This window comes from Halictus rubicundus, chromosome 1, assembly GCF_050948215.1.
Source record: "Halictus rubicundus isolate RS-2024b chromosome 1, iyHalRubi1_principal, whole genome shotgun sequence".
Classification (NCBI taxonomy): Eukaryota; Metazoa; Arthropoda; class Insecta; order Hymenoptera; family Halictidae; genus Halictus; species Halictus rubicundus.
This window is the reverse complement of record NC_135149.1, coordinates 30,924,516-30,948,671: the sequence shown is the minus strand read 5'-3', so window position 1 is coordinate 30,948,671 and position 24,156 is coordinate 30,924,516. Positions and strand designations below refer to the sequence as shown.

The window sequence follows — 24,156 nt, the reverse complement described above, 5'->3', positions numbered from 1 at the left end:
TCCGCAGGACCAAATTAGAAACGAGGATCGCGGCGCTTAATTCCTTGGCTTCATCGGCGAGCCCTCGCCGTGGTTCATACGTGGAAGGGAAGCCCTTTTCCTCCAGTACTTCCTCCCACCCTATTGTTCTTTCTTTGATTCTTTCTGTACCGTCTTCGAGCCGCAATTACCTTAATGACCGTATTAACGGTTCAATTAACTTTGCTACAGAGTCTCGCGAAGCTTCCACGAGCGAGTTTTAACTTCTTCCGAACTTCTGCTTCTTCCTTGTATAGTTCTGGTCCATTTTTGCGAGTTCATCCTCTGGAAAATTGATCTTATTGTCCTGGAGAAATTGTTGCGAAGTTGTCTGCAAAGGGCCTAGCAGTAGTGAAGACTATATTTGTCGATAATTCTCGAGAATTTTTAGTAAAATAAAAAAATATTGGGAAACTTTTACCAAACTTTTATCAAGTGAAACATTACGCTTTTGTTTTGAAATGACTTCTTTAAGAAGCATAATGCGTCTAATGTAGAATCAGACAATCTACTTCTTTTCTTTTTTGTAACAAAATCTGTAGCCGTAGAAAAATTTCTTTCATTTTGTGTGGATGTTGGCTTTATCGTATACGGAACATCCAAAAGTTGCTGAAGATTGGGTGTCCTTTTTCCAGTGGACTCAAAAATTTGGAACTCCTTTGTTAGAGTCCGGAATTTATTTTCTTCTGCCGCTAAACTCTTGACACTCAATTCTTGAAGGCTATCTGCAATTTCTAATTCCAACTGTTTTTCCAGTGACAGTTCCTCATTCTTAGAATCTGAAAGTGTTTCACTATTTTCATAAGAATCTTTGTTATATTTTCCAAAAAGTCTGCTAGAATTTGTTTTGCCATTTTATACATATCTGCCTTGGATGTTAAATTAAAAAATGTATCTTCTGAATCTTTTTGCAGAGATTCTGGATCATGCAGATATTTTATAAGGGATACAACAATCTTGTCTCTTCTTTTAGATATTTCTTCTTTAATAACAACAAGAAACTCATTACTCAATTCAGTATTCAGTTTTTCTAAAGTTTTAAATAAGAATTTCGGAGAATTTAAGAATTTATATGTTATCAAATAAATGAGATTCATCAGAATTTTCCTAAATTTAAATTTCTTGAGTAATACTGGAGTTTTTCTCGAGAAATGAGAAATAATCAATTATAAAATTTCTCGAGAAATTCTCGAGAAGGAACACTACCTAGCAGGATAACAATGGTCCAGCGGCCACAATTTTTATTGGTATTGTGTGGAAAACAATGGTTTTAGGTTGAAAGAAAATCACCCGAAATTTTAACTCGCTAACCCTTCATTTAAGGATAATACGAGGGTAAATACCCTTAACTGTATCATTTTTTTTCTCGGTTGTTAATTGAGATATTCAGATGGAAGAAAAACGAAAATATTCGAATTTACCTCCTTCGCATCATATATTTTTTTCAGAATTGTGATCAAATTATTAAGGGTAGAAAAGAATTATTCAATTTTTTATGGATGGGCCTTCGAGTGACCACTTCCAAAAACTTCAAGAACAATGTTCTCTTACCTATCTAATATATACAAAAGTTTCAAGATGGCCGAATTGGTGGAACGTAGTTAAATATTGAAAAACAAATGAAATTACAGTATCATAATGTAGGGATAATACGAAATCTCAGGATGGCAGGATTACTGTGTCTGTTGGACCTGCATTTTGTAACAAATGCCGATTAATTGTTGATAGAACAGAGAACCTGAATTTTTGTCGATTGTTTTACCGTGGAAGAAAATTTGTTTTACAGATTTAAAAATTTCTCGCAGTGCAAACGACATAGAATGGTCTACAGAAATGGAACTTTAGTTGATAGAAACAGCTTGATTTCCGAATCCTTTCTGAAAAACATTAAATGGCTCGTTGGTCCAGCCAGCTGCAATAACAATCCCAGGAAACTGCAGATTATACGAATCCCAGTTCCCATTGTCAGAGTACCGTAAATTCCAGGATCAGGTCAACATATATCCTGCTTACCAAAGGATTCTCTAAAGTGAAAATAAAGTAGAATTGTCCGGAATCTTGCCTGCTTGAAACGCTTTCTTCTAGTCTACGAATCCTCGGGAAAAAACCACGGTTTAATTGTAAATCAACTGCGGTAATAATGGCGGAGTCCCGACAGAGTTTAATTTGATTTCTATCTTTCCATCTTTGGACCAACTCGGTCCAGGATTCATAAACCGTAAAATCCGAGCAAACCGGATGGAAATTTTCATTAAACGCGTCCTTCAGAACCCTTTCGCAAATTTTTTACCGCGGCCTGGACAGCCCGCGGTTTCAGATTCCTCGGCATTTACGCTCGTTGACGTCTTCAAAGAGCATGCTTCAATAACCCGTCCCTTCTCCTCTTCTTGAAAGGGGTTGATGAAACACGTCCAGCTTCGCGGCACTTTTCTCTGTACTTCTTTTATCCGCGTCCTCAGCCCTTCACTTTTGTGCGGGTTTCATTGTGCCCTCGGATTTTCCTTCTTCTATGGCATTGTTTCACCGCTCGTCTCGGATCGAAGCCGTGGGACGCGATCTATGGCGAAAGCGAAAGAGGAAAATTGACTTTGGGGGCGGAGAGTGGATCTCAAAATATTAAACTCACAGCCGACTGACTCAGCGTGACATAGTTCTCGATACCATGGGCCCAGAATCGCTGAAACCAGAAAGAAACCCATATTCGCGTTGATTGTACGTTATTAATTGTTAGACGGCGGGTTTTATGCATTTATGACAAAAATTAATACGTAGAATACAAATTTTCGAAAGACAGTAGAAAAAATTTCAGGGTATAGTGTGTTCAACTTTTCAAGGTTATTGAAAGTCATTTAAAGCTCATTTCAATATTTGCATAATACGTCGAATACAAAATTTCAAAAAACATTAGAAGAATTATAACGGTATAGTATTTTCAACTTTTCAAGGCCATTAAAAGTCATTTGAAGGCCAAGGTCATTTCAATATTTACATAATACGTCGAACACAAAAATTTCAAAAAACAGAAGGATTATGAGGGTATAGTATTTTCAACTTCTCAAGGTTATTAAAAGTCATTTAGAGGTCAAGGTCATTTCAATATTTACATAATATGTCGAACACAAAATTTCAAAAAACATTAGAAGAATTATAAGGGTGTAGTATTTTCAACTTTTCGGGGTTATTAAAAGTCATTTGAAGGCCAAGGTCGTTTCAAGGTCATTTATTCAATCTCGTACAGTGGATTTGGATGATTTTTGTTTCTCATAAAAATCCACAATCTGCTGACTGTACAGAGAATAATTTGATAATATCGTTAAATTCTTTCAATTTTTTTTTTATTTTATAGGTTTCTGACTAGACACTTGTGTGTTGCAGGTCGCCAAGCTGTTCTCGTATACGTGGACCATGGGTCTGTTCCTGTGCAAGTCGGTGCACTACATGCAGAGCGTGTCTGCCATTTGCTCGGTCGTCACTTTGACCGCTATGTCAATAGAAAGGTAAATCCATCTTCGCTGACACCTCTCCCTCGAATCCCCTCACTTTAACGCTGCCAATCAATGTGACTGACACATATTTTTGACTGGATTGCAATTTTAATTCGTACAGTAGTACGCACAGTAAATAAAAATTAGAAAGTTTATAAACTATGATAGATCTGAACTTATCTGTACACTGCAGATTTTATTCATTTATGATAAAGATGAGTAAATCAAACACAAAACAGAGAACTGCTGTTTTAAATCGACAGTCTACTTATCGGTACAATTAAAAATTGATTAGACTTCCCCTAACCCTACAAATCGGCAGTCTACTCATCGGTTCAAATAAAAATTGATCAGACTTCTCCTAGCCCTAACCCTAACCCTAACCCTAAAAATCGGCAGTCTACTTATCGGTACAATTAAAAATTGATTAGACTTCCCTTAACCCTAACCCTAAAAATTAGCAAGCTACTTATCGGTTCAACTAAAAATTGACCAGACTTTCCCTAACCCTAAAAATCGGCAGTCTACTCATCGGTTCAAATAAAAATTGATTAGACTTCCCTTAACCCTAACCTTAAAAATTAGCAGTCTACTTATCGGTACAATTATAAATTGATTAGACTTCTCCTAACCCTAAAAATCGGCAGTCTACTCATCGGTTCAAATAAAAATTGATTAGACTTCCCTTAACCCTAACCCAAAAAATTAGCAAGCTACTTATCGGTACAATTAAAAATTGATTTGACTTCCCCTAACTCTAAAAATCGGCAGTCTACTTATCGGTACAATTAAAAATTGATTAGACTTCCCTTAACCCTAACCCTAAAAATTAGCAGTCTACTTATCGGTACAATTATAAATTGATTAGACTTCTCCTAACCCTAAAAATCGGCAGTCTACTCATCGGTTCAAATAAAAATTGATTAGATTTCCCTTAACCCTAACCCTAAAAATTAGCAAGCTACTTATCGGTACAATTAAAAATTGATTTGACTTCCCCTAACTCTAAAAATCGGCAGTCTACTTATCGGTACAATTAGAAATTGATTAGACTTCCCTTAACCCTAACCCTAAAAATTAGCAAGCTACTTATCGCTTCAATTGAAAATTGATCAGACTTCTCGGAATTTTATCGCAATCTAGTGTGGCGCGTGTTAAACGATAGCATAACGCGTGAAACTCGAAGCTCGCCGTGAAAGAGGCGGCTGTCTGAGCAGAAAAGAAAACCAAAAGGAGGGTAAAAGTGGAGGAACTTTAAAACTTCTCGGACAAGCCGACTGAAAACAGGTAGCAGAATCCGAACGTTTCGAGAGTCCACGAGAGGAGAGCTCTTTCGACGTTTCTCAGTTTCAATTTACTTTCCCGGGAAAGTGGCCGCGATTGAGATATCGCGCGGCCGGCGTATAATTTCGCTTAATTGGCGGAGGCAAACGAGTTCCCTGGAATGCCACTTATTTATAGCCGAGGCTCGGGCTACGGTCGTTGAAAGCACTTTGTCCTGGCGTGGCGGGAAGAGCTCGCTTCGTCATGAATCGTTGCCGTTAGTTCGAAGATCGCGATGCAATTTTCTCTGCAGCGTTGTATCATCTGGATTAACAACGCCGAGGCTGAATTATAAATTTTATCCGCCGGAATTTTCCGTGTTACACAATCAAGGGAGGATCTATGGAGCGCAGAAAGAAGATCCGAGGCAAGGATGATCGAACGACCATCGAAAATATCGCGGATCTAAATCCCGCTTGGGATTTATCGGGGAATCGTCCTCCTTTTATTGTTCATTTATTTTCATTCTACGAAACACCTTCTTTATAATCTTGTTTCACAGAGGATATAGATTTTAGATTTTTATTATTCTTGTATAGATTCTTTCGATTTTTCTGCATTTTTCATTTGGTTCTTTGTTTCTTTTAGTTTCTTTTTGTGATAGAAAACAGTTGCAGAGGAAGACATTAGTTGGTTCACGAGGGCAAATATTATGGTAGGCAAGAAAATTTGTTCAAGGTTATGTTTTTTGAGATTTCGAGGTCATCGAAGTTTGAAATACTTATAATTTAATTCGTTGGATTAAAACGAATTGGATAAGTTGTTGGATTCGTCTTGACATCGGCTATTATACAGCGATAATAAAAATATATCGTTCCATTTAAAAAAACTTCGATGACCTTGAAATCTCAAAAAGTATAACCTTGAACTTTTTTTGCCTATCATGATATTTGCCCCTCTGAACCAACTAATGTTTTCCTCTGCAATTTTTTTCTATCATGAAAACCAAGCGAGATATTTTAGATGTTTGAGTTACGTGAAACACCCTGTATATATTTTTTCTGTTTTGTTAGTTAAGCTTTTGCACTTTATGCAAGTGTATATTGTACTGGACAAGTTCAAAGGCTCGGAGACAGAGTAAAATTATTTTCCCTATCTCTCTGATTTCACCTGGAAAGCATACTGAAAATCTGTTTTATGGCATGGAACTGCCTAGACGAAATCTGCTTAAGCAGCTTTATCTTGTAACTTTTTAACGAGTCGAGGGAAATTTTATGGCTTCTCGCAGTCATGTTTTACAACTTTTAATGAGCCACCTCGTTTTCCCTGCCAAAATTTGTATCTTAACAGAAATTAGAACCATAAACCTCGCAGACTTCACATTTTCAGTTCGTAAGCAACGGTCCTCCACTTAATAAAATTTATAACTCCTTCTTTCTATCTGTAGATCTTCTCCCTAGCTTGTCCACATTTTCCTAGTAAAATTGTGGTGCGTTCCCTTTGGAAGGAAAGAAAATTCGGAGCAGGTTTCAGCTGCTCCCCAACACTCGATCCTCAGGCGTTAGCGAAACGTAATCAGCATAAAAATCATTGCAAGATTCTCTTTCGAATCTCTTGAGCACCCCCACTTCAATCTCCCTTGAAAAAAGTCACCGACCCTGGGAGAGAATGCCGGATCTAAGTGTATGTGTGTTTCGTCCGTCCGAAGGCTTTAGTCTTCTGGCGTAATTCCAGCTGATACGTTTGCCTTTGTTTTCTGTCACCCCTTGGAACCGATGACGCGCGAAGGGCTGCCCTTTTCGTCGAAGATTTCCGACGACCTTCCCTCTCGAGTTCTGTTGACCTGGCCAAAAAAATCGCTCGAGAATGTTTAAAAATCTGGCCTCGATATTAGTCTTCTAATTCCCCTTGCTAACAACATTGACATGGTACAATTATATTTCTATCTATTTTTGTAAATATCAAAAAATCCCCTGCTTGGACTCGTGGCAACAACATTGAAATTGCATAATTATGTTTCTATTAGGTTGGCAAGAAAGTAATTTCGGTATTTTTAGGTGAAATAAAATCCAATTTTTTTATCAAAGCAATGAACCTTAATCAATAAAATATTTTCCATCTTGTTCTATGATCTTTTGCCACCTTTCTGGTAGCTTCATAATTCCGCGCTCATAAAACTTCTGATCCTTTTCGGTGAAAAACTGATCCAAGTGCGATTTCGGACCATCATCATTAGTGAAAGTTTTACCATTCAAAGAGTTTTGTAAACTTCGGAATAAATGATAATCTGGTGGTGCAATGTCAGGGCTACATGGTGGATGTGACATCACTTCCCAACCAAGCTCCAATAACTTTTCACGTGTTACCAAAGATGCGTGTGGCCTAGCGTTATCATGGTGGAACACGATTCCTTTGCGATTTGCCAATTCTGGCCGTTTTTCTTTGATTGCTATGTCCAGTTTTGTTAGTTGTCGACGATAAACATCTGAATTAATGGTTTGGTTCCTTGGGAGAAGCTGAAAATACACAATACCTTTGTAATCCCACCAAACTGACAACACGATCTTCTTTTGGTGCAATTCAGCTTTCGGCGTGGTTTGGGCTGATTCATCACGCTTCGACCATGATCGTTTTCGAGTTGTGTTATTGCAAACAACCCATTTCTCATCACCAGTGATGATTCGCTTCAGGAAAGGGTCGATTTCATTTCGTTTGAGATGCATATCGCATATGTCGATGCGTTGCGTTAAGTGAATTTCTTTCAATTCGTGTGGAACCGAAATATCGAGCTTCTTAACGATTCCGAGACTTTTTAAACGATATTCTATAGTTGTATGCGAGACATTTAACCTGTCTGCAATCTCTCGGACAGTACTATGACGATCCGATTCGATAATGGCTTTCATTTGGTCATCGTCAACTTCAGATGGTCGACCAGAACGTTGGTCGCCTTCAAGTGAGAAATTTCCAGAACGGAATTTTTTAAACCAATTCTGGCACGTGCGTTCTGTTAAGCAATCCACACCATAAACTTCACATATATCTTTGTGAGCCTCGGCAGCTTTTTTACCTCTACGGAAATAAAAAAGCAATATGTGCCTATAATGTTCGTTTTTGCACTCCATGTTCAAATTGACACAGAACTAACAATTTTAATCAAAATTACGTGTAATTTGCTTCAAAAGTAACCCAAAAGATGCATTTATGAAATGTCAGAAAGAAAACAAATGCAACGTTAACAGAAGTCAATCAAACAAAACATAAAGCCATCTATTAGTGAAAACCGAAATTACTAATATTTATTCTTCAATTCTATCTTTCGGATATTTGTAAATATTAAAAAGTTCAATGCACTTTTTGACAATTCTCTTGCCGGACCTTTTCGTCGAACAAAAATTGTGAGTAAATAGGATCGAAAATGTCCTGCTACATGAAGGAATAAATAAGATCAGGATATTTTCCAGGCGTCAACAGGTGCAAATCAATTCCTCGTGCCACAGGTACTCTCCGAGCTGTCGTTTCCTCGCGCCCACGTGGTTCCACAATTAGAAAACAGCGAAAAGAGGCAGCTGGCCATCAACAGCGCTGGATTTCTGATTTCTCCCGAGAGGTTTTCAGTTTGATCTTGCCGGTCACGTCTCGCTTTAATAGAGAACCGATAAAATAGGCTCCCAGGACTCCTGCACGCGCGACCTTGCTTAAAATTTATTTGATTCCATAGGAAATTGAACCGCGCCTTATCACCGAGCCTCTATTCCGCCTCGTTGAATCGATTGTACACCCCCTTACACGCCTCGCTATTGTTTATCGCGGTATCCACGCGGAACGCTATCAGATAAATCTCGCAAACTATCCTATTCTCTTTTCTATTCTGTTCGCGACGCCGCTGCTGCCGCGGTCGGTGAAAAATTTCACATGTGTCCGCATTAAACGTGATCGCGAAGATCGAGAAGATCGAGAGCGCGAGACCGCACTGAGAATCGATACTCAGTTGGCCTTGAAACAACCCAAAACTATTCCTGACATTCGCGACTCAAATTGAGGAATTTTTATTCGGCTGCAGAAATACAAAATTGGAGTCAGCAGTTGCTGTTTTTATTAAATTTTCCGAGTAGATTTTCTGTGTAATCGAATTTTTGGAATTCTGATTGTGCTGAGTTGGCCTTGAAGAAATCTAAAACATTCCTGAGATTCGTGGTTTGAATTTAGAAGGTCTGGACATTTTTATTTATCTGCAAAATTAGGGAATTCCAGCGAGCCCTTAATTAAACAATTTTGATTAAATTTGTGGAGTAATTTTTCAGTGTAATAAAATTAGAGAATTCCAGCGAGCCCCTAATTAAACAATTTTGATTAAATATGTGGAGTAAATTTTCAGTGTAATCGAATTTTGTGAATTCTGATTGTGCCGAGTTGGTCTACATTTGGAAGCTTTGAAAAATTGTTACTAGGAAATTTAATTCAGTGTTTGGTCAAATATTTTTATTGAAATTATTGGAAAAATTTTCGAGACTGCCAAATTACACAATGTTTTTAAAGGCTCTAAGATCGTAATAGTTTGTGGTTAATTATCGGAAGCTTTGAAACAGGAAATTTTTATTTATATTCAAGAGCGAGAAAAATTAAAGTTTAGCATTTTACAGAGGAGCGGAAAATTGAAGTTAAAATTTTATGGAAATTGTGAATCGATTTTTCGTTGTCACTCACAGTACACGATTCTGTGTAAAAAGTCCAGGATAATTCGCATGATTCATGGCTCACCGTGGAAACCTCTGGGATAGGTCATTTTGATTTATTTTCAAAGGCAGGAAATTGAAGTTCGTCACTTTATACAGACACAGGAAATTGAAGTCGGTATCTGAGAAAATATTTTTAAGAGAACTGCGGAGCGAATTTTTAGATTCTTCTGAAAGCTTCAGGGTCGTTTAAAGGATGTATGGTTCACTGCGTGAACCTTTGGCATAGCAAATTTTGATTTGTGGTCAGTAGCATGATATCAGACTTCAGCGTTTAGGAAAAATCAGGAGATAAAGGCAACATTTATATTTTTGCGAAAGCTGTGGTGTAAATTCTTGTATCCTTTAGGGTGTATGATCCACCTAAAGAGTTTAAGGCCATTTATTTTATTTATGGTTCACCTTAGAAATTTGTATTTATCTCAGAATGTAGAAAGTTCAATTTCAGCAATTGATAAACCGTTCTTTTTTAAAATAATAAATTATCGGACAAATTTTCTGGTGCTTCAGAGTGTACAGTTCTCATTAAAATTGGAAGCTTCGAAACGAGAAATTTGAATTCACTTCATAAAGCAGAAAATTCAATTTCTGCAATTGACATAATATCCTTATAAAACAAATAAATTGCGAGGCAACTTTTCAGGACCCTCGAAGTGTATAATTGTCATTAACAGCTATGAAATTAATTATAGTATTTATGGTAGAAAATTGAGAACTTTAAAACGAGAAATTTCTATGTATTTATAATTAGTGAAAAAAACCTGGTAAGACAGGTTTGATTGTGAGATTGTGAGGTTTCAAACAAAACTTAATTTGAATATTTTAAATAAAATTAGAAGTTCCCATGTTCCGTGCATAATTCTCATCAGTCTCCGTAGTCCTGGAATTATTTACTTTTCATACTATTTAACCGAAGCAATCAGCCCGCAAGAATAACCAAACTTTTAATTTGATATTTTAATAGCTCCGGCCGCGGCCGCGGAAAACAATCGAATTATTATGTACGATGCAAGAGGAGAAAAAAAATACTCGTCGAGAAACTTTCATTAGACGCGGTATTTCTATTTCTATTGACTAATTTTTACTTAGCCTTTACTTTCATAATTTCCATTATTATTAAATTTTCCTCTGTTCAAAATTTGTTTATAATCATGTAACAGAGCCCCCTCTAAATTTTCATAAAACATTAAATTTTTATTCAGACTGTTCCTTTACTTTCATAATTTCCACCACTATTAAATTTTCCTGTATTCAAAGTTTTTTTGTAATGACTTAATCAAGACCCCCTCTAAATTTTTAATACAGTAATACAAGCATAGAAATTAATACAGTAATACAAAGTTTTTTTGTAATGACTTAATCAAGACCCCCTCTAAATTTTTAATACAGTAATATAAGTATAGAAATTAATACAGTAATACAAAGTTTTTTGTAATGACTTAATCAAGACCCCCTCTAAATTTTTAATACAGTAATACAAGTATAGAAATTAGTACAGTAATACAAAGTTTTTTGTAATGACTTAATCAAGACCCCCTCTAAATTTTAAATACAGTAATACAGGTATAGAAATTAATACAGTAATACAAAGTTTTTTGTAATGACTTAATCAAGACCCCCTCTAAATTTTTAATACAGCAATACAAGTATAGAAATTAATACAGTAATACAAAGTTTTTTTGTAATGACTTAATCAAGACCCCCTCTAAATGTTTAATACAGCAATACAAGTATAGAAATTAATACAGTAATACAAGTAGGGAAAGAAAATTTCATCCTCGCTGAAAGCCGAAATCGAACGCAAAGTATTTTCGGTGCGGGAGCAGTGTGATCGACAGGAAATCAGAGAATACTTTCGCAGTCATGGCAGTTGGGGGCTCGGGATAATCGGAGTCGCTTTTTTCCACGCTTAATTGCGAAGGCGTGGAACGAGGGAACAGAGCAAAAAGGAAACGCGAGCGAGAACGGAACAGCTCCGGAAATGACCGCGGCCGTAAAGCGAACCATTCGCGGAGATTTTTCGCGCCATTACACCGTTTCATCGTTCTCTCTCAATATATTCCCCTTTTCCTCTCTCTCTCTCTCTCTCTCTCTCTCTCTCTCTCTCTCTCTCTCTCTCTCCTTCTTTACATCACGCTTTCGTTTCACTGCAACCCGTGCCGTAATCTCGGGGATTCGAAAACGCTCGGAGCCTCCACGGAAATCGCGATCCGCAGGATCTGCATCGCGAAAACTCCTAATCCCTCGGATGGAATGGTCTTGCAACTTTCTGCACGACAATGAGAATATTTAGTATTTAATATTAGATCTTTATGCATTCGCAATGCGAAGAAATGCTACTGATGAAATCACAGTGGAATTTCAGCATTTGTGTAGCTTTAAACTTTTTCTTACTTCAGGAAAATGTTTTGAAAATTGTGACCTTCAGTGGAAGACCTTCAACTGGTTTTCAAGCTTCAATTTGTTGGAAGATCCACAGCCCAATTCTAATTGTATGATTTTGTGAAATAATAGCCATAAGTAACCAATTATTTCTATAAGAGGGGGATTGAAAATTTGCAGGAGAGATGGCAAACTGTCCTTGATAACGATGGAGATTATATAATAAATTAAGAAATAAAAACTTGAATTTACTACAAAGTTTGTTTTAGATTCCAAAATAATTACTTATGGGCCCCCATGATAATTTCAATGTAGATTATAATAGACTTTTCTTTTTGAAGAAAGTATCTATCAGTATTGTATTTTTGTCCGCTTTAATTAGTTCTTAACCTCTTGCTAGCCCTGATATTGAGAGACACTCATTACAATGATTTGAAACAGAATTTCTATAGTATACTATTTCAAATCAAAATAAATTTTTATTATCTTTAATCGCATGAATTGTAATTTCTTTATAACACAGAAATTTCCATTAACGTATACCGGTGAAGAAAATGATAGGTGAAGGGGTTACAAATTCATGTATTTTCTTCACAATAGGTTAAAATAGGGAAAGAATACAATAGGGTTGAAAATAGTGTTGAGATATTTTAAAATCCCTGTGAATTTTTCATTCTGTTCTGTACCTTCTACTAATTTTTTCCGTAAATGCATAAAATCCGCGGTTTAATGATTATTGACGAAATTTTGTCATTTGAAGGATTGAACACGAACTGAATATTGGAAGAGGGAAAAATTTGGATAATGCCACAGGCAACGTGTAATTAGTATTTCATAGGACCCGGACACTCTGTGGTGAACGATATCGAACTAATCGGAAATTCCGCTCATGTTTCAGATATTATGCGATAGTTCATCCGATGAGAGCGCAGTACACGTGCACAATAAGCCAGGCCCGTAAGATCGTGATTATAACTTGGGTGGTGTCGTTCCTGCTCGGCATTCCGATGATTTTCACCCAGGTGAGCGCTAATTTTCTACCACCATAATTATTTCCACAATCTTCTTAGCCGTAGCCCACAGTAATAACGGCATAACTCAGTTTTTAATCAGGACTTATTATTTCATACGCATTATTCCACATTAAAACTGAATGTAACTCGGCTGTTCTACTTAATTCGAGATTTTTATTCACAGAATCTAGATAAAACTATAAAATGTTAATATGATCTAGTTTAATATGATCTATATCAACAGTAACGTTTATTAAATGCAACATTGTCGGCTACCATTAAATACAATTCCAGATCGCGTAGACCCGATGGGAACAGGGCCGAATCGAATTTCCATTCGTTTAAATTCTCTTCCCAGTAAATTCAATTTTCTTCCCTTTAAATTCGCGTCGTAGTAAATTAAATTCTGATTCATTAAATTCGGTTTCGCCGTGTCGTAATTTCTAGATTTCGAGGACATTTATGCGAATTGATAATGCTCTCGTAATTCATTTTGAGGGAACGCAAATGAGAGATACCTCATTGATCGATACCTGAAAGATACCTCTTTCCGTGTCCCCTTAAAAATAAATTAAAGCAAATATATTATGACTCGTTGTTCACCTACGTTGCAAAATTTCGCACATACTATAAATGTACAAAAATCCACAGTCTAGTGATAAAATTATTCGTAATTAAGTACTATCTAGAGAAACTACAAAACTGCATTTCAAATGGACTTTTTCCACCAGAGCTCATAAAAACATTTTTATCTCGCTGTACATTTTCAACCCGTACACGTTGTTAAGGTGTTCCGCAAGCATCTACACACTTGTTACATTAATGCTGCATATTTTTAATTGATACACTGCAAATTTCACGGCGGGAAACAACCAGAATTGAGAAAATCCGCGAAACTGTGTATTCACCATTCATTTCTACTTTTATATGCACTCTCCTGCATTTCAAACCATTGCTCACACCATAAACGCATAAAGGTCCGCAGTGTAGCTACAAAGTTCATACATACCACTATAGTAAGTACAAAAATGAATTTTAGAACGAATGCTCCTTTCACCAGAGCCCTTAAAAGCATTTTTATCAACTCGTGCACTTTCTCAAAGTTAATGCACTGCGCACATCTCTGCATACTTGTCGCATTAATATTGCACATTTTTCATTCACACGCTGCAAATTTCACAGTGGCGAGACAGTCACAATTGAGAAAGTTCTTTGACTACAGAATTACCATTAATTTTTAATTTCTATAATATGATAATATTTCTATTTCTGTTTCTTATTTCTATAATAAGTAATTAGGACAAAGCTGCTTTCGCCGGAGCTGCTAAAAGCATTTTTGTCAGACCCAACTCATCGTGACACGTGATCAAAGTTAATATGCCGTGCACACGTTGGCATACTTGTCGCATTAATATTGCACATTTTTCATTCACACGCTGCAAATTTCACAGTGGCGAGACAGTCACAATTGAGAAAATTCTTTGACTACAGAATTACCATTAATTTTTAATTTCTATAATATGATAATATTTCTATTTCTGTTTCTTATTTCTATAATAAGTAATTAGGACAAAGCTGCTTTCGCCGGAGCTGCTAAAAGCATTTTTGTCAGACCCAACTCATCGTGACACGTGATCAAAGTTAATATGCCGTGCACACGTTGGCATACTTGTCGCATAGACATAGCATATTTCGTTCAGGGACGGCAAGTTTCGCGGTCAGTTAGTTAGCAGGCTGGTTTCGACCGAGTCACTATAGTTTCTGGATACTCGGCAGCCACTTAACAAGCAGGCATTGTTTCCCTGTTCACAATCTGAGAGCCCGTGATTTATCAAATTGCAAATCAATTAACATTCTCGCCCCCGCGCGGACGTCCGCGGTCAGGAGTAAAGAATTAATGAAACTCGTCAGGTAACTCGGTTTCACTTCTCGTAAAGTAAATGCGCCGTGCTCGACTATAAAACGACTTTATGCGACCGTGGAGAATCATGCGCTCGCGAGCGCATATAGTTCCGGCGTTTTAATAAACTTTTCCTCGCTGAATCGTAAAACAGACGTCGGTTGTATGGATTTTTCGGTGATTCGGCTTTCCGTTAATCCTTCGTCGGTTAAGAACGCTTTTGTGCAAAAATCTTCTCCGCTAATTAATTTGTGACCATGACAAATAACTGTGAAAATTGTTACGAGATTCTTAGAAAAATTGGTCTTTGCTCTCTGGACTTGATTGAGATAAATCTGCAGTCAAAAGGTTTTTTACTTGAAACCTTTCGCACGGAAGCCGAAAAATTAAACTGCTATAAATTGTTAAATAACTAGTCGGGAGATACTTTAAGAAGCCGCAGTTGGGAGCAGTTTCATAAAACGCAATTTTTTCCGAATAATTCAGTGATTAAACATCCTCGCGTTAAAGCAGTTCTAATTTACCAGAGTGCTAATAATTCGCGTTTTTAAGTTTCAGTTTCGGTTCCTCGGATTATCGGAGTCCCAGTTTTCCCTAGAGAAAGGATAAAGTGTAGACTTTTCGTTTTACGCAGAGATCGCACAGTACATTACTCGAACCCGAAGTTAATTTCCTGAGCGGGACGATAAAAACCGGAAACCGTCGTGAAATACATCCTCGGGAAGCCGTGCTCCCGAGTCTCAGCCCGCTTCGGGTTTCGTTTTTATAATTGGCTACATTAATTGGCCTCAGCCGCCGGGTTTCTTCGACTGGTTTCATTCAACATCCGCCATTTCAAACTTTACTTTCTCTGTGTACTTCCGGGACGAACTTCTGCGAAACGCTGAAACGAAAAATCGTTGACTTTGTTAACTAGTCTTTATTCTAGTAATTACTGAATTGACGATTTTATGCATTTGTGATAAAATTGGGCAGTGAAATTCACAGTGAATTCTCTGTACAGGGTGTTTCACCTAACTCGAGTATCTAAAATATCTCGCTTGTTTTCCGTTTTTATTTTTGAAGTTAGAGATGCAAATATTACGATATTCCAAAAAATTGGTTCAAGGTTATACTTTTTGAGATTTCAAGGTCATCGAAGTTTTTTTTTAATGGAACGATATATTTTTATTATCGATATATTTTTATTATTATTTTATTATACAGGGTGTCCCACATAAATGGGAACACCTAAATATCTTTCGTATTTACAGTCCTATCAGAAAATTTCAAAGGACTGTAAGGAATGGTGAAGAAAAAAAAGTTTTTATGTCATGTTTTTATAATGAAATTTCAAGGTCACCGATGTTTTTTTAAATGGAATAGTATATTTTTTTACGATAGCATGATAGACAATAAAAAACTGAATTTAGTGGATACCACCTTTTTGACCTTGAAATGACCTTGAGCAAGAATAATCATGTTGCAGCGGATGAAATGTGAAAGTTTAAAACTTACGTGTTTCAGCAAAGATTGCGCGTTGTTTACGTCGGGTTGACCTTTACATATCATAATATGTATACACACCCTGTATATTATTATCATTATAACTTATTATTAACTGAAGGTCACGCGAAGATCATAATATCACAGGTCGTTGGATTCGTCTTGACCTCGGCTATCATATAGCGACAATAAAAATATATCGTTCCATTTAAAAAAACTTCGATGACCTTGAAATCCCAAAAAATATAACCTTGAACAAATTTTTTTGCCTACCATAATATTTGCCCTTCCGGACCAACTATTGTTTTCCTCTGACATTTTTTTTTAGTACAAAAACAAGCGAGATATTATAGATGCTCAAGTTAGGTGAAACACCCTGTATATGTCGCCAAGGCCTATGTGATAAACGTCGCGAAATTGTCCCCACTACCGCGGGGAATACTCTGTGAGAGGCCACAAAACATAACAAGGCTCGGTTATGTCTCCTGCACGATACTTGGTACTGGCAAGACCCGTGTTGTTGACATGTATCGAGCATTCATTGTAGTAAGAAGATTACAAGGACTGAATCATGCCAGTATACTATTCTCTGTATACTTTACTTAAATTATTAAAGAAAGACAGACAGTTTCTATTCGGTTTCTATTTGTTGCAACTGATGCAGAAATATTTTATTTTGCACAAAGGTCCGCAGTTGAGTCATTATGTTATTTTTGACAAATTAAACTGTTCGAAAGAAGAAATATATTTTAATCTACCCTCCATTTTCAGAACATTTTTACTGTGCATAAAAATTCTCGGTCTAATAATGACGCCGAGACAAAATAATTTATAAATTCTCTGACGAGTGGTGTTCGCTTTTTTTTCAGACACACAAGGAGGTGGGGCTTAGGGTAATCGCCTACTGGTGTGTCAGGGACTCCGATGCAGGACTTTTATGGCTTGCGCATGAAGTCTACATGTTGGTCCTGGTCCTCATCTTGCCCGTGACTGTCATGGCTTTCTGCTACACGGCGATTTGCTGGGAAATTTGGCGTGTGATGAAACGTCGTTGCCACATGACGTCACGACACGCGTGAGTTGTTTAACTGATCCACCAAAAAACGTTAAAAACACCATTGGTACACGGTACTATCATAAAAGTTACTACTGTGAAGGAAGAAACAGCGCAGCTCTCAAAGAAGAGGATAAAAATGATAGCTTGTGTTCAGCTTCATTTAACAAACGACTACAGCTTTATTTCTGCTCTCTCGGCTGGCTATTGTTTCGAAATTCTTTTTCTTTTCCTTCCAGTAATAGGCAGACCGCAGAACTGTGCACGCTCGTAATTGCATTACCGATTTTTCTTCAAGTTCTTTATTTGTTCTTTCATCTTCTCCAGAATGGGGAGCAGATGTCTTTCACAGTCTCGAATTTTTCTCAAGATTAAAATTTTCATGAAACAAGGACAATTCATTTGCTGCCATTTCCTCGAAGTGAAAATATTGTTCATAGTAGTCTTCTCGAAACAAGAGTACATTTGTTCCGAAAATTCGGGAGCAGATGTTTTTCACAGTCTCGAATTTTTCTCAAAACTGAAATTTTCATGAAACAAGGACAATTCATTTGCAGTAATTTCCTCGAAGTGAAAATATTGTTCATAGTAGTCTTCTCGAAACAAGAGTACACTTGTTCCGAAAATTCGGGAGAAGATGTTTCTCACAGTCTCGAATTTTTCTCAAAACTGAAATTTTCATGAAACAAGGACAATTCATTTGCAGTAATTTCCTCGAAGTGAAAATATTGCTCATAGTAGTCTTCTCGAAACAAGAGTACACTTGTTCCGAAAATTCGGGAGAAGATGTTTTTCACAGTCTCGAATTTTTCTCAAAACTGAAATTTTCATGAAACAAGGACAATTCATTTGCAGTAATTTCCTCGAAGTGAAAATATTGTTCATAGTAGTCTTCTCGAAACAAGAGTACATCAGTTCCGAAAATTCCCTTGAAACGCAAATAATACATTTTCCAAAATTGTTTCGAAACAAATATATTTGATTCGCTGAAATCTCCCTGTAGCAATAACATGACTGTACTCTACTGTGCTCGCTACTTGAATTTCCCGTTTCGAGTTTCCCGTCTCTCAAAGTTCGTGGCACGATGGCTCGAGGGCGGTCGCATCCCCCGCGATTAGGGGATGAAATAGTGGATGCGTGAACAGATAATCTCGCCGGTATTACAAAAAGGGAGTCATGCCCGGTAAAATGGAACGGCACGGCGGCAAATCAAAGTAAACGTTCTTCTGAAAGAAGTCTCTCTCGCGGGATCTTCGATTTCCCGGATAAGCCGGTTTCGAGGAGAACCGCGTTTTCCATCATTTTGGTGTCTCGTGGCAAAAAAACTCTGACAACCGTAACTGATGCACCTGGCTTTTCAATTTGCTGCATATCGAGTAGTGTTCCTGATTTCTCAACATTGGTCATTTCTCGAGAAATGAGAAATAAGACTATATTTCTCGAGAATTTTTAATAAAATCAAAAAATATTGGGAAACTTTTACCAAACTTTTATAAAGTGAAACATTACGCTTTTGTTTTGAAATGACTTCTTAAGAAGCATAATGCGTCTAATGTAGAATCAGACAATCTACTTCTTTTTCTTTTTGTAACAAAATCTGTAGCCGTAGAAAAATTTCTTTCATTTTGTGTAGATGTTGGCTTTATCGTATACAGAACGTCCAAAAGTTGCTGAAGATTGGGTGTACTTTTTCCAGTGGACTAAAAAATTTGGAATTCCTTTGTTAGAGTCCGGAATTTATTTTCTTCTGCCGCTAAACTCTCGACACTAAATTCTTGAAGGCTATCTGCGATTTCTAATTCTAACTGTTTTTCCAGTCACAGTTCCTCATTCTGAGAATCTGAAAGTTTCTCACTATTTTCATAAGAATCGTTGTTGTATTTTCCAAAAAGTCTGCTAGAATTTGTTTTGCCATTTTATACATATCTGCCTTGGATGTTAAATTAAAAAATGTATCTTCTGAATCTTTTTGCAGAGATTCTGGATTATGCAGATATTTTATGAGGGATACAACAATCTTGTCTCTTCTTTTAGATATTTCTTCTTTAATAACAACGAGAAACTCATTACTCAATTCAGTATTCAGTTTTTCTAAAGTTTTAAATAAGAATTTCGGAGAATTTAAGAATTTATATGTTATAAAATAAATGAGATTCATCAGAATTTTCCTAAATTTAAACTTGAGAAATACTGGAATTTTTCTCGAGAAATGAGAAATAATCAATTATAAAATTTCTCGAGAAATTCTCGAGAAGGAACACTAATATCGAGTCAGGGAAACCCCCCTCCCACCCCACAAGATACGAGAGCTACCGTTAGGCGACTCTCGAATCGATACGCGCGCCGAGAAAACCGATAAAAGTTACACCGGATATATGTATATATATATATGCAGGGATCTCTGAGATCACCTTGAATAACCTTGGATAGAGAACAGGATTACGAACGATTGATTCTTGTTCTTTCGAGTCCTTTTACCGGATCTCTCTCCAGATAGCCGGATTGCCCTTTTATTTCGCGTTTTGTACCGAAAAACGCTGAAAAAGATTTCCAAACTGCGGATTTGATCCAGTTACAAGATCAAAAATGTTCGATCTTCCAAAGCTCGCCAGATTGAAATAACTGCAACGGTCCGATCTAAGTGGACCAATTTTTTAAAGGTACAGTCATTTTTGTTTAATTCTTTCCTGTAATGAATCCGCTCCGCAGTCTAATTTCTACTGTCTTAAAATTATTACTGTGTTAAAAATGTTACTGTTGACTTTATTCAAAGCTCCCGGCCCTATGCACTAGACAGTGTCGCCAGAAGTATGTTTCCAAATTCAACAACTTTTAAAAACACATTCAGCTTAGTAAATATATTACACCTCTAAATTTTTGAAAAATCGCTCTTTAAATAAAATTTGGTTCTGTGCCTATTTTTTTTTTAGTCGTCAAGGAGTCCCGACGAAGAACCCTTTAGACTTTAAACAATAATAACCTGTGATGTGGGACGAGATGGGAAATAATTCTTACATGATTCTGTGGAAGAAAGTATGCTGGAAATACTCCATTTTGTAAAATTCTACGATCTCGTATGATACAGAAGATATTCCTTGCGAAGTCTTAAGAATTTTGAAAATTTTCTACATTGCATTTGGCATAGCATGTTTAATACATTATGAATAGTAATTTTTAATCGACGATGGTAATGTACAGCTTAAAGATTAACAAAAATTGGAAGGAAAATATTAAAAATCGTCAGGGCATCTCAAGGAAGAAAAGCAATTTTTTCCATGAGAAAGGCTGTCTTCAAAACTTCCATCTTCGACCGTTTATTACAGTAATGGTATCTATTAAATTTTATTAATTTTTTCATTTTCAAGGTTGATGGATATTCAGAAAGCAATAAGCATTCGACACGAGTCAATATGGGACAGTTGATTCTTTGGCAAAATGTCACTAAATTTCGCGAATGCCACAAACGCCACAAAATGAGAGGCGACGCATGGTGTCTCGTCGCGCATGCGCAACGTTTCACGTGTTATTCTGGTCGTCGAAGAGTGGGTACATTGTACTCCCCTCGCTTTTCTCGATCTGGCGACACAACATGAAATTGTATTTCATAACTTTTGTCCCCCACGAATCGACTCAAGGAAAAATCCCTTGGAATCTCTCGTATATCCGCCGCATTCCATTATGACCTTTTTCCAAATTCCTTGACTCCTCGGCAGAACGATGCATTATGCATTCGGGATGACAAGCGAACGCGCGGCGAAATAAAGAAAGGTATTAGAAAAGTAGGGACCGCGGAACGGTGTTTTGCACGCGGGAGCATTTGCATTTTAATTAGCGCGGCCATTAGCAGCGGTCGCTTGAAAGTTACGGGACCCCGTAATGTTGTTAACGCGAGTCACGAGACTCCTTGCCAACATTTCGCACGATGAATATTAAAATTTCTTTTTCCTCTCGAGGTCCCGATCGAGAATTTCAGCGACATCTTCCTTGACACCGATTATTCATCGAGCTGTGCTAATTGCCAGACTGTGGACTAACATTTAATGAAAATGCAGCTTCTCTTTCAGACGTCTTAAAAAGTCCAAAATAATAGAACATACTTTTGCCATGAATATTATAAATGCTATGAGCAACTCTTCGGGGCCGTATCAGATTCTACAGTGTCTTTTTTATATTTTTGACTCCACTGATAAATTCAGTAATTGTGTATAGTAATTGTGCGGTTAAAATTAATTTTCTGGGAAAATGGTACCTTATTTCTCGACCGAGGAGGAACCACAGGACCGTGTCAAATGCAACGGTTAGATTCGACAGTGTCTTTTTTATTTTTTGACTCCACTGATAAATTCAGTAATTGTGTATAGTAATTGTGCGATTAAAATTAATTTTCTGGGAAAATGGTACCTTATTTCTCGATCGAGGAGGAACCAGAGGACCGTGTCAAATGCAACGGTGATATCTCAGCAGAAATCGTATCAGATTCGACAGTGTCTTTTTTATTTTTTGACTTCATTGACAAATTGAATAATTGTGTGATTAAAATTAATTTTCTGGGAAAATGGTACCTTATTTCTCGATCGAGGAGGAACCACGGGATCGTGTTAAATGCAACGGTGATATATCTCAGCAGAAATCGTTACGGCTGTCGAGGCGGGCTCGTAAAAAGTTGAAAGTGGCTAAACAGCCGTTTCCTGGGAGTTCAAAGGGCAATTGAAACCGAACTTTCGCGGAGGTTTCGCAAACTCTTCGGGAAAGCAGCCGCGCAGATTACGGAACGTAGAAAAATGCGAGTTGTTCCTCGACGAGTCCGAGACATATAAACGACTTTTGAGGGGATTAAAAAATTTGCTTTTTCGAGGAGAATGATCCTCGCAATCCACTTATTTACCATTCGTGACAGTGAGAAGTTTCTTCTGGGAGCACGAAAGTTTCTTGCTGATGATCGATGCACTTTGATGCTACTGCTCTGTGCATTCATTTTTCAAGGGGACAAGAGAAATTAATGGTCAGCATTTGGGGGATGATGTTGTGGTCTACAGAAACTTTTCTGGCGAGTATTTTCTAAACTGTCAACTCGCTAGCATTTCAGAAAGTGTATTATGTCTTGAGAATGAATCTCTGTAGGTAAATCTCTCTTTATTATGTCGGTATTAAATATAGTTTGCGTAGACTTAGGTAGAAAGCAATTTTATATGTTTGTACAAATATTGAGTGAAGATTGAGGTAAAATTTTATTTCGTCAATTAGTGGAGTTATTAATGAGAAAATCGAATAAAGTTCCATTAAATTTTAGTGGAAATCACGTTCTGCCACTTTTTGAACGTCGCAAATGAAGATTATTCAATTCGTTTTTAATGGGTTGAATAAATTTCGAATTAGTTCTTGTTTCCACAAAATACAGAGCGAAAATCTATAATTTTATGAACTTCCACAATCCGGTTATAAATTCATGAAGTTTGGTACTAATGAATCCATTAGGTATATTTTCTCTGTCACGGAGTTGCAGTTTTAATTAAAAACAGTGTTCCCATATTTTCTCGACGTAGTCGCAGCTACGTTGAATGCAGCATACAAATAACGGACATTGTTGCTAAGCTGGATTTAAGCACACTCTAAAACGCGCACAAATGTGATATAATAGCTGTCTGTCTGGCACTATTTGCGGTACCATTACAATTAATAGAGTGCTACATTATCCTTAATTAATTGAAATTGTTGGCAGCAGAAATACGTTTCAGCGTTTCTCGAAACGAACGCAGAAAACTTTTAGTAATTGGTACTTTATTCTATAATAATTCTAAAAGGTACTTTATTCTATACTAAAATTATTTGAAAAATAACGAAACGAATTGGGAGGGAAAAATTTGCAAAAATAAATCTCGATTGTTTCCTTCCTACGGATGCCTCGGACAAAATTTTGCGCAAGAGTCAATAATCTCGGTGACGACGCAACGAAGCACAGTTCCATTCGGAATTCTGGGAAAACGGGAATTCTCACGGAAGGGCCGCAGTATAATTCCGACTGAGAATCATGCTCAGTACCGCGAATCGCGTAGTCGGGCGGTATCACGATGTTCTCGATAAACTTGTCATCGTGCCAGGAAGATCGCGGTGCATGTTACTGTACCTAGAGAGAACTCTTGATCCCCGTGTCTGGTTATCGATCGTCGCCGGCCCTCCTGGAGCCATCCTCGTTTATTATGCTCGTTAGAAACTTGTAGGAAGCCCCGATCAGCCGGTTGACCGTAACGACGGAATCTCGAGCGATGCAATTTGCAAGTTCCACCGGCAAAACTCCTCGCAGGCTCGCGTGTTTCGTTTATCAGGATGGATCCAACCTGATAAAGCCCCGGATCCACAACGAGCGATCAGGGTCGCGCGGCCGAAAGAACGTCGACGCGCATAAAGGATTCAGATAACGGGTCCACGGGAGGAAACAGCCGGACGGTTTGCGAAACAGTGTTGCGCGGATTCAATTCGAACAATGTGTTCCAGATTAAGCCCGAATAATGCAGATACCGAGTCGATACCCATGACCCAGAGGCAGGCCATGAGAAACGGAAGACGCTCCTATCGTGAAGACGGACAGACAGAGGAGGAATCCAGGACCATGAAACAGGTGCGTCGCAGATCCTCTTAGACCTCTGCAAATTCGATTCGATTTCCTCAGGATCCTACTGTGATCCCTTACCGGATCCGACGTGGATCGGCGTTCAGACCTCTTCCGGGAATATCGGGTTGCTGTGTCTTTATGGGAAAAATTAGGCTGTGACGTTGCTCGTAGAAAATGATAGATTGACACTTTGACTGCGAAACTGGAAAC

The 24,156-nt window shown here is 37.4% G+C and overlaps 1 protein-coding gene across 1 annotated transcript in view; it reads left to right on the top strand.

The window, feature by feature from the left end:
• LOC143360759 (uncharacterized) overlaps positions 1–24,156 on the top strand; it is a 167,341-nt gene that overhangs the window by 106,212 nt on the left and 36,973 nt on the right. Inside the window, exons 4-7 of the mRNA XM_076799874.1 lie at positions 3,394–3,515; positions 12,783–12,906; positions 17,152–17,357; positions 23,829–23,952. Of these exons, the coding sequence (XP_076655989.1) occupies positions 3,394–3,515; positions 12,783–12,906; positions 17,152–17,357; positions 23,829–23,952 (576 nt within the window). The remainder of the gene's footprint in view (positions 1–3,393; positions 3,516–12,782; positions 12,907–17,151; positions 17,358–23,828; positions 23,953–24,156) is intronic.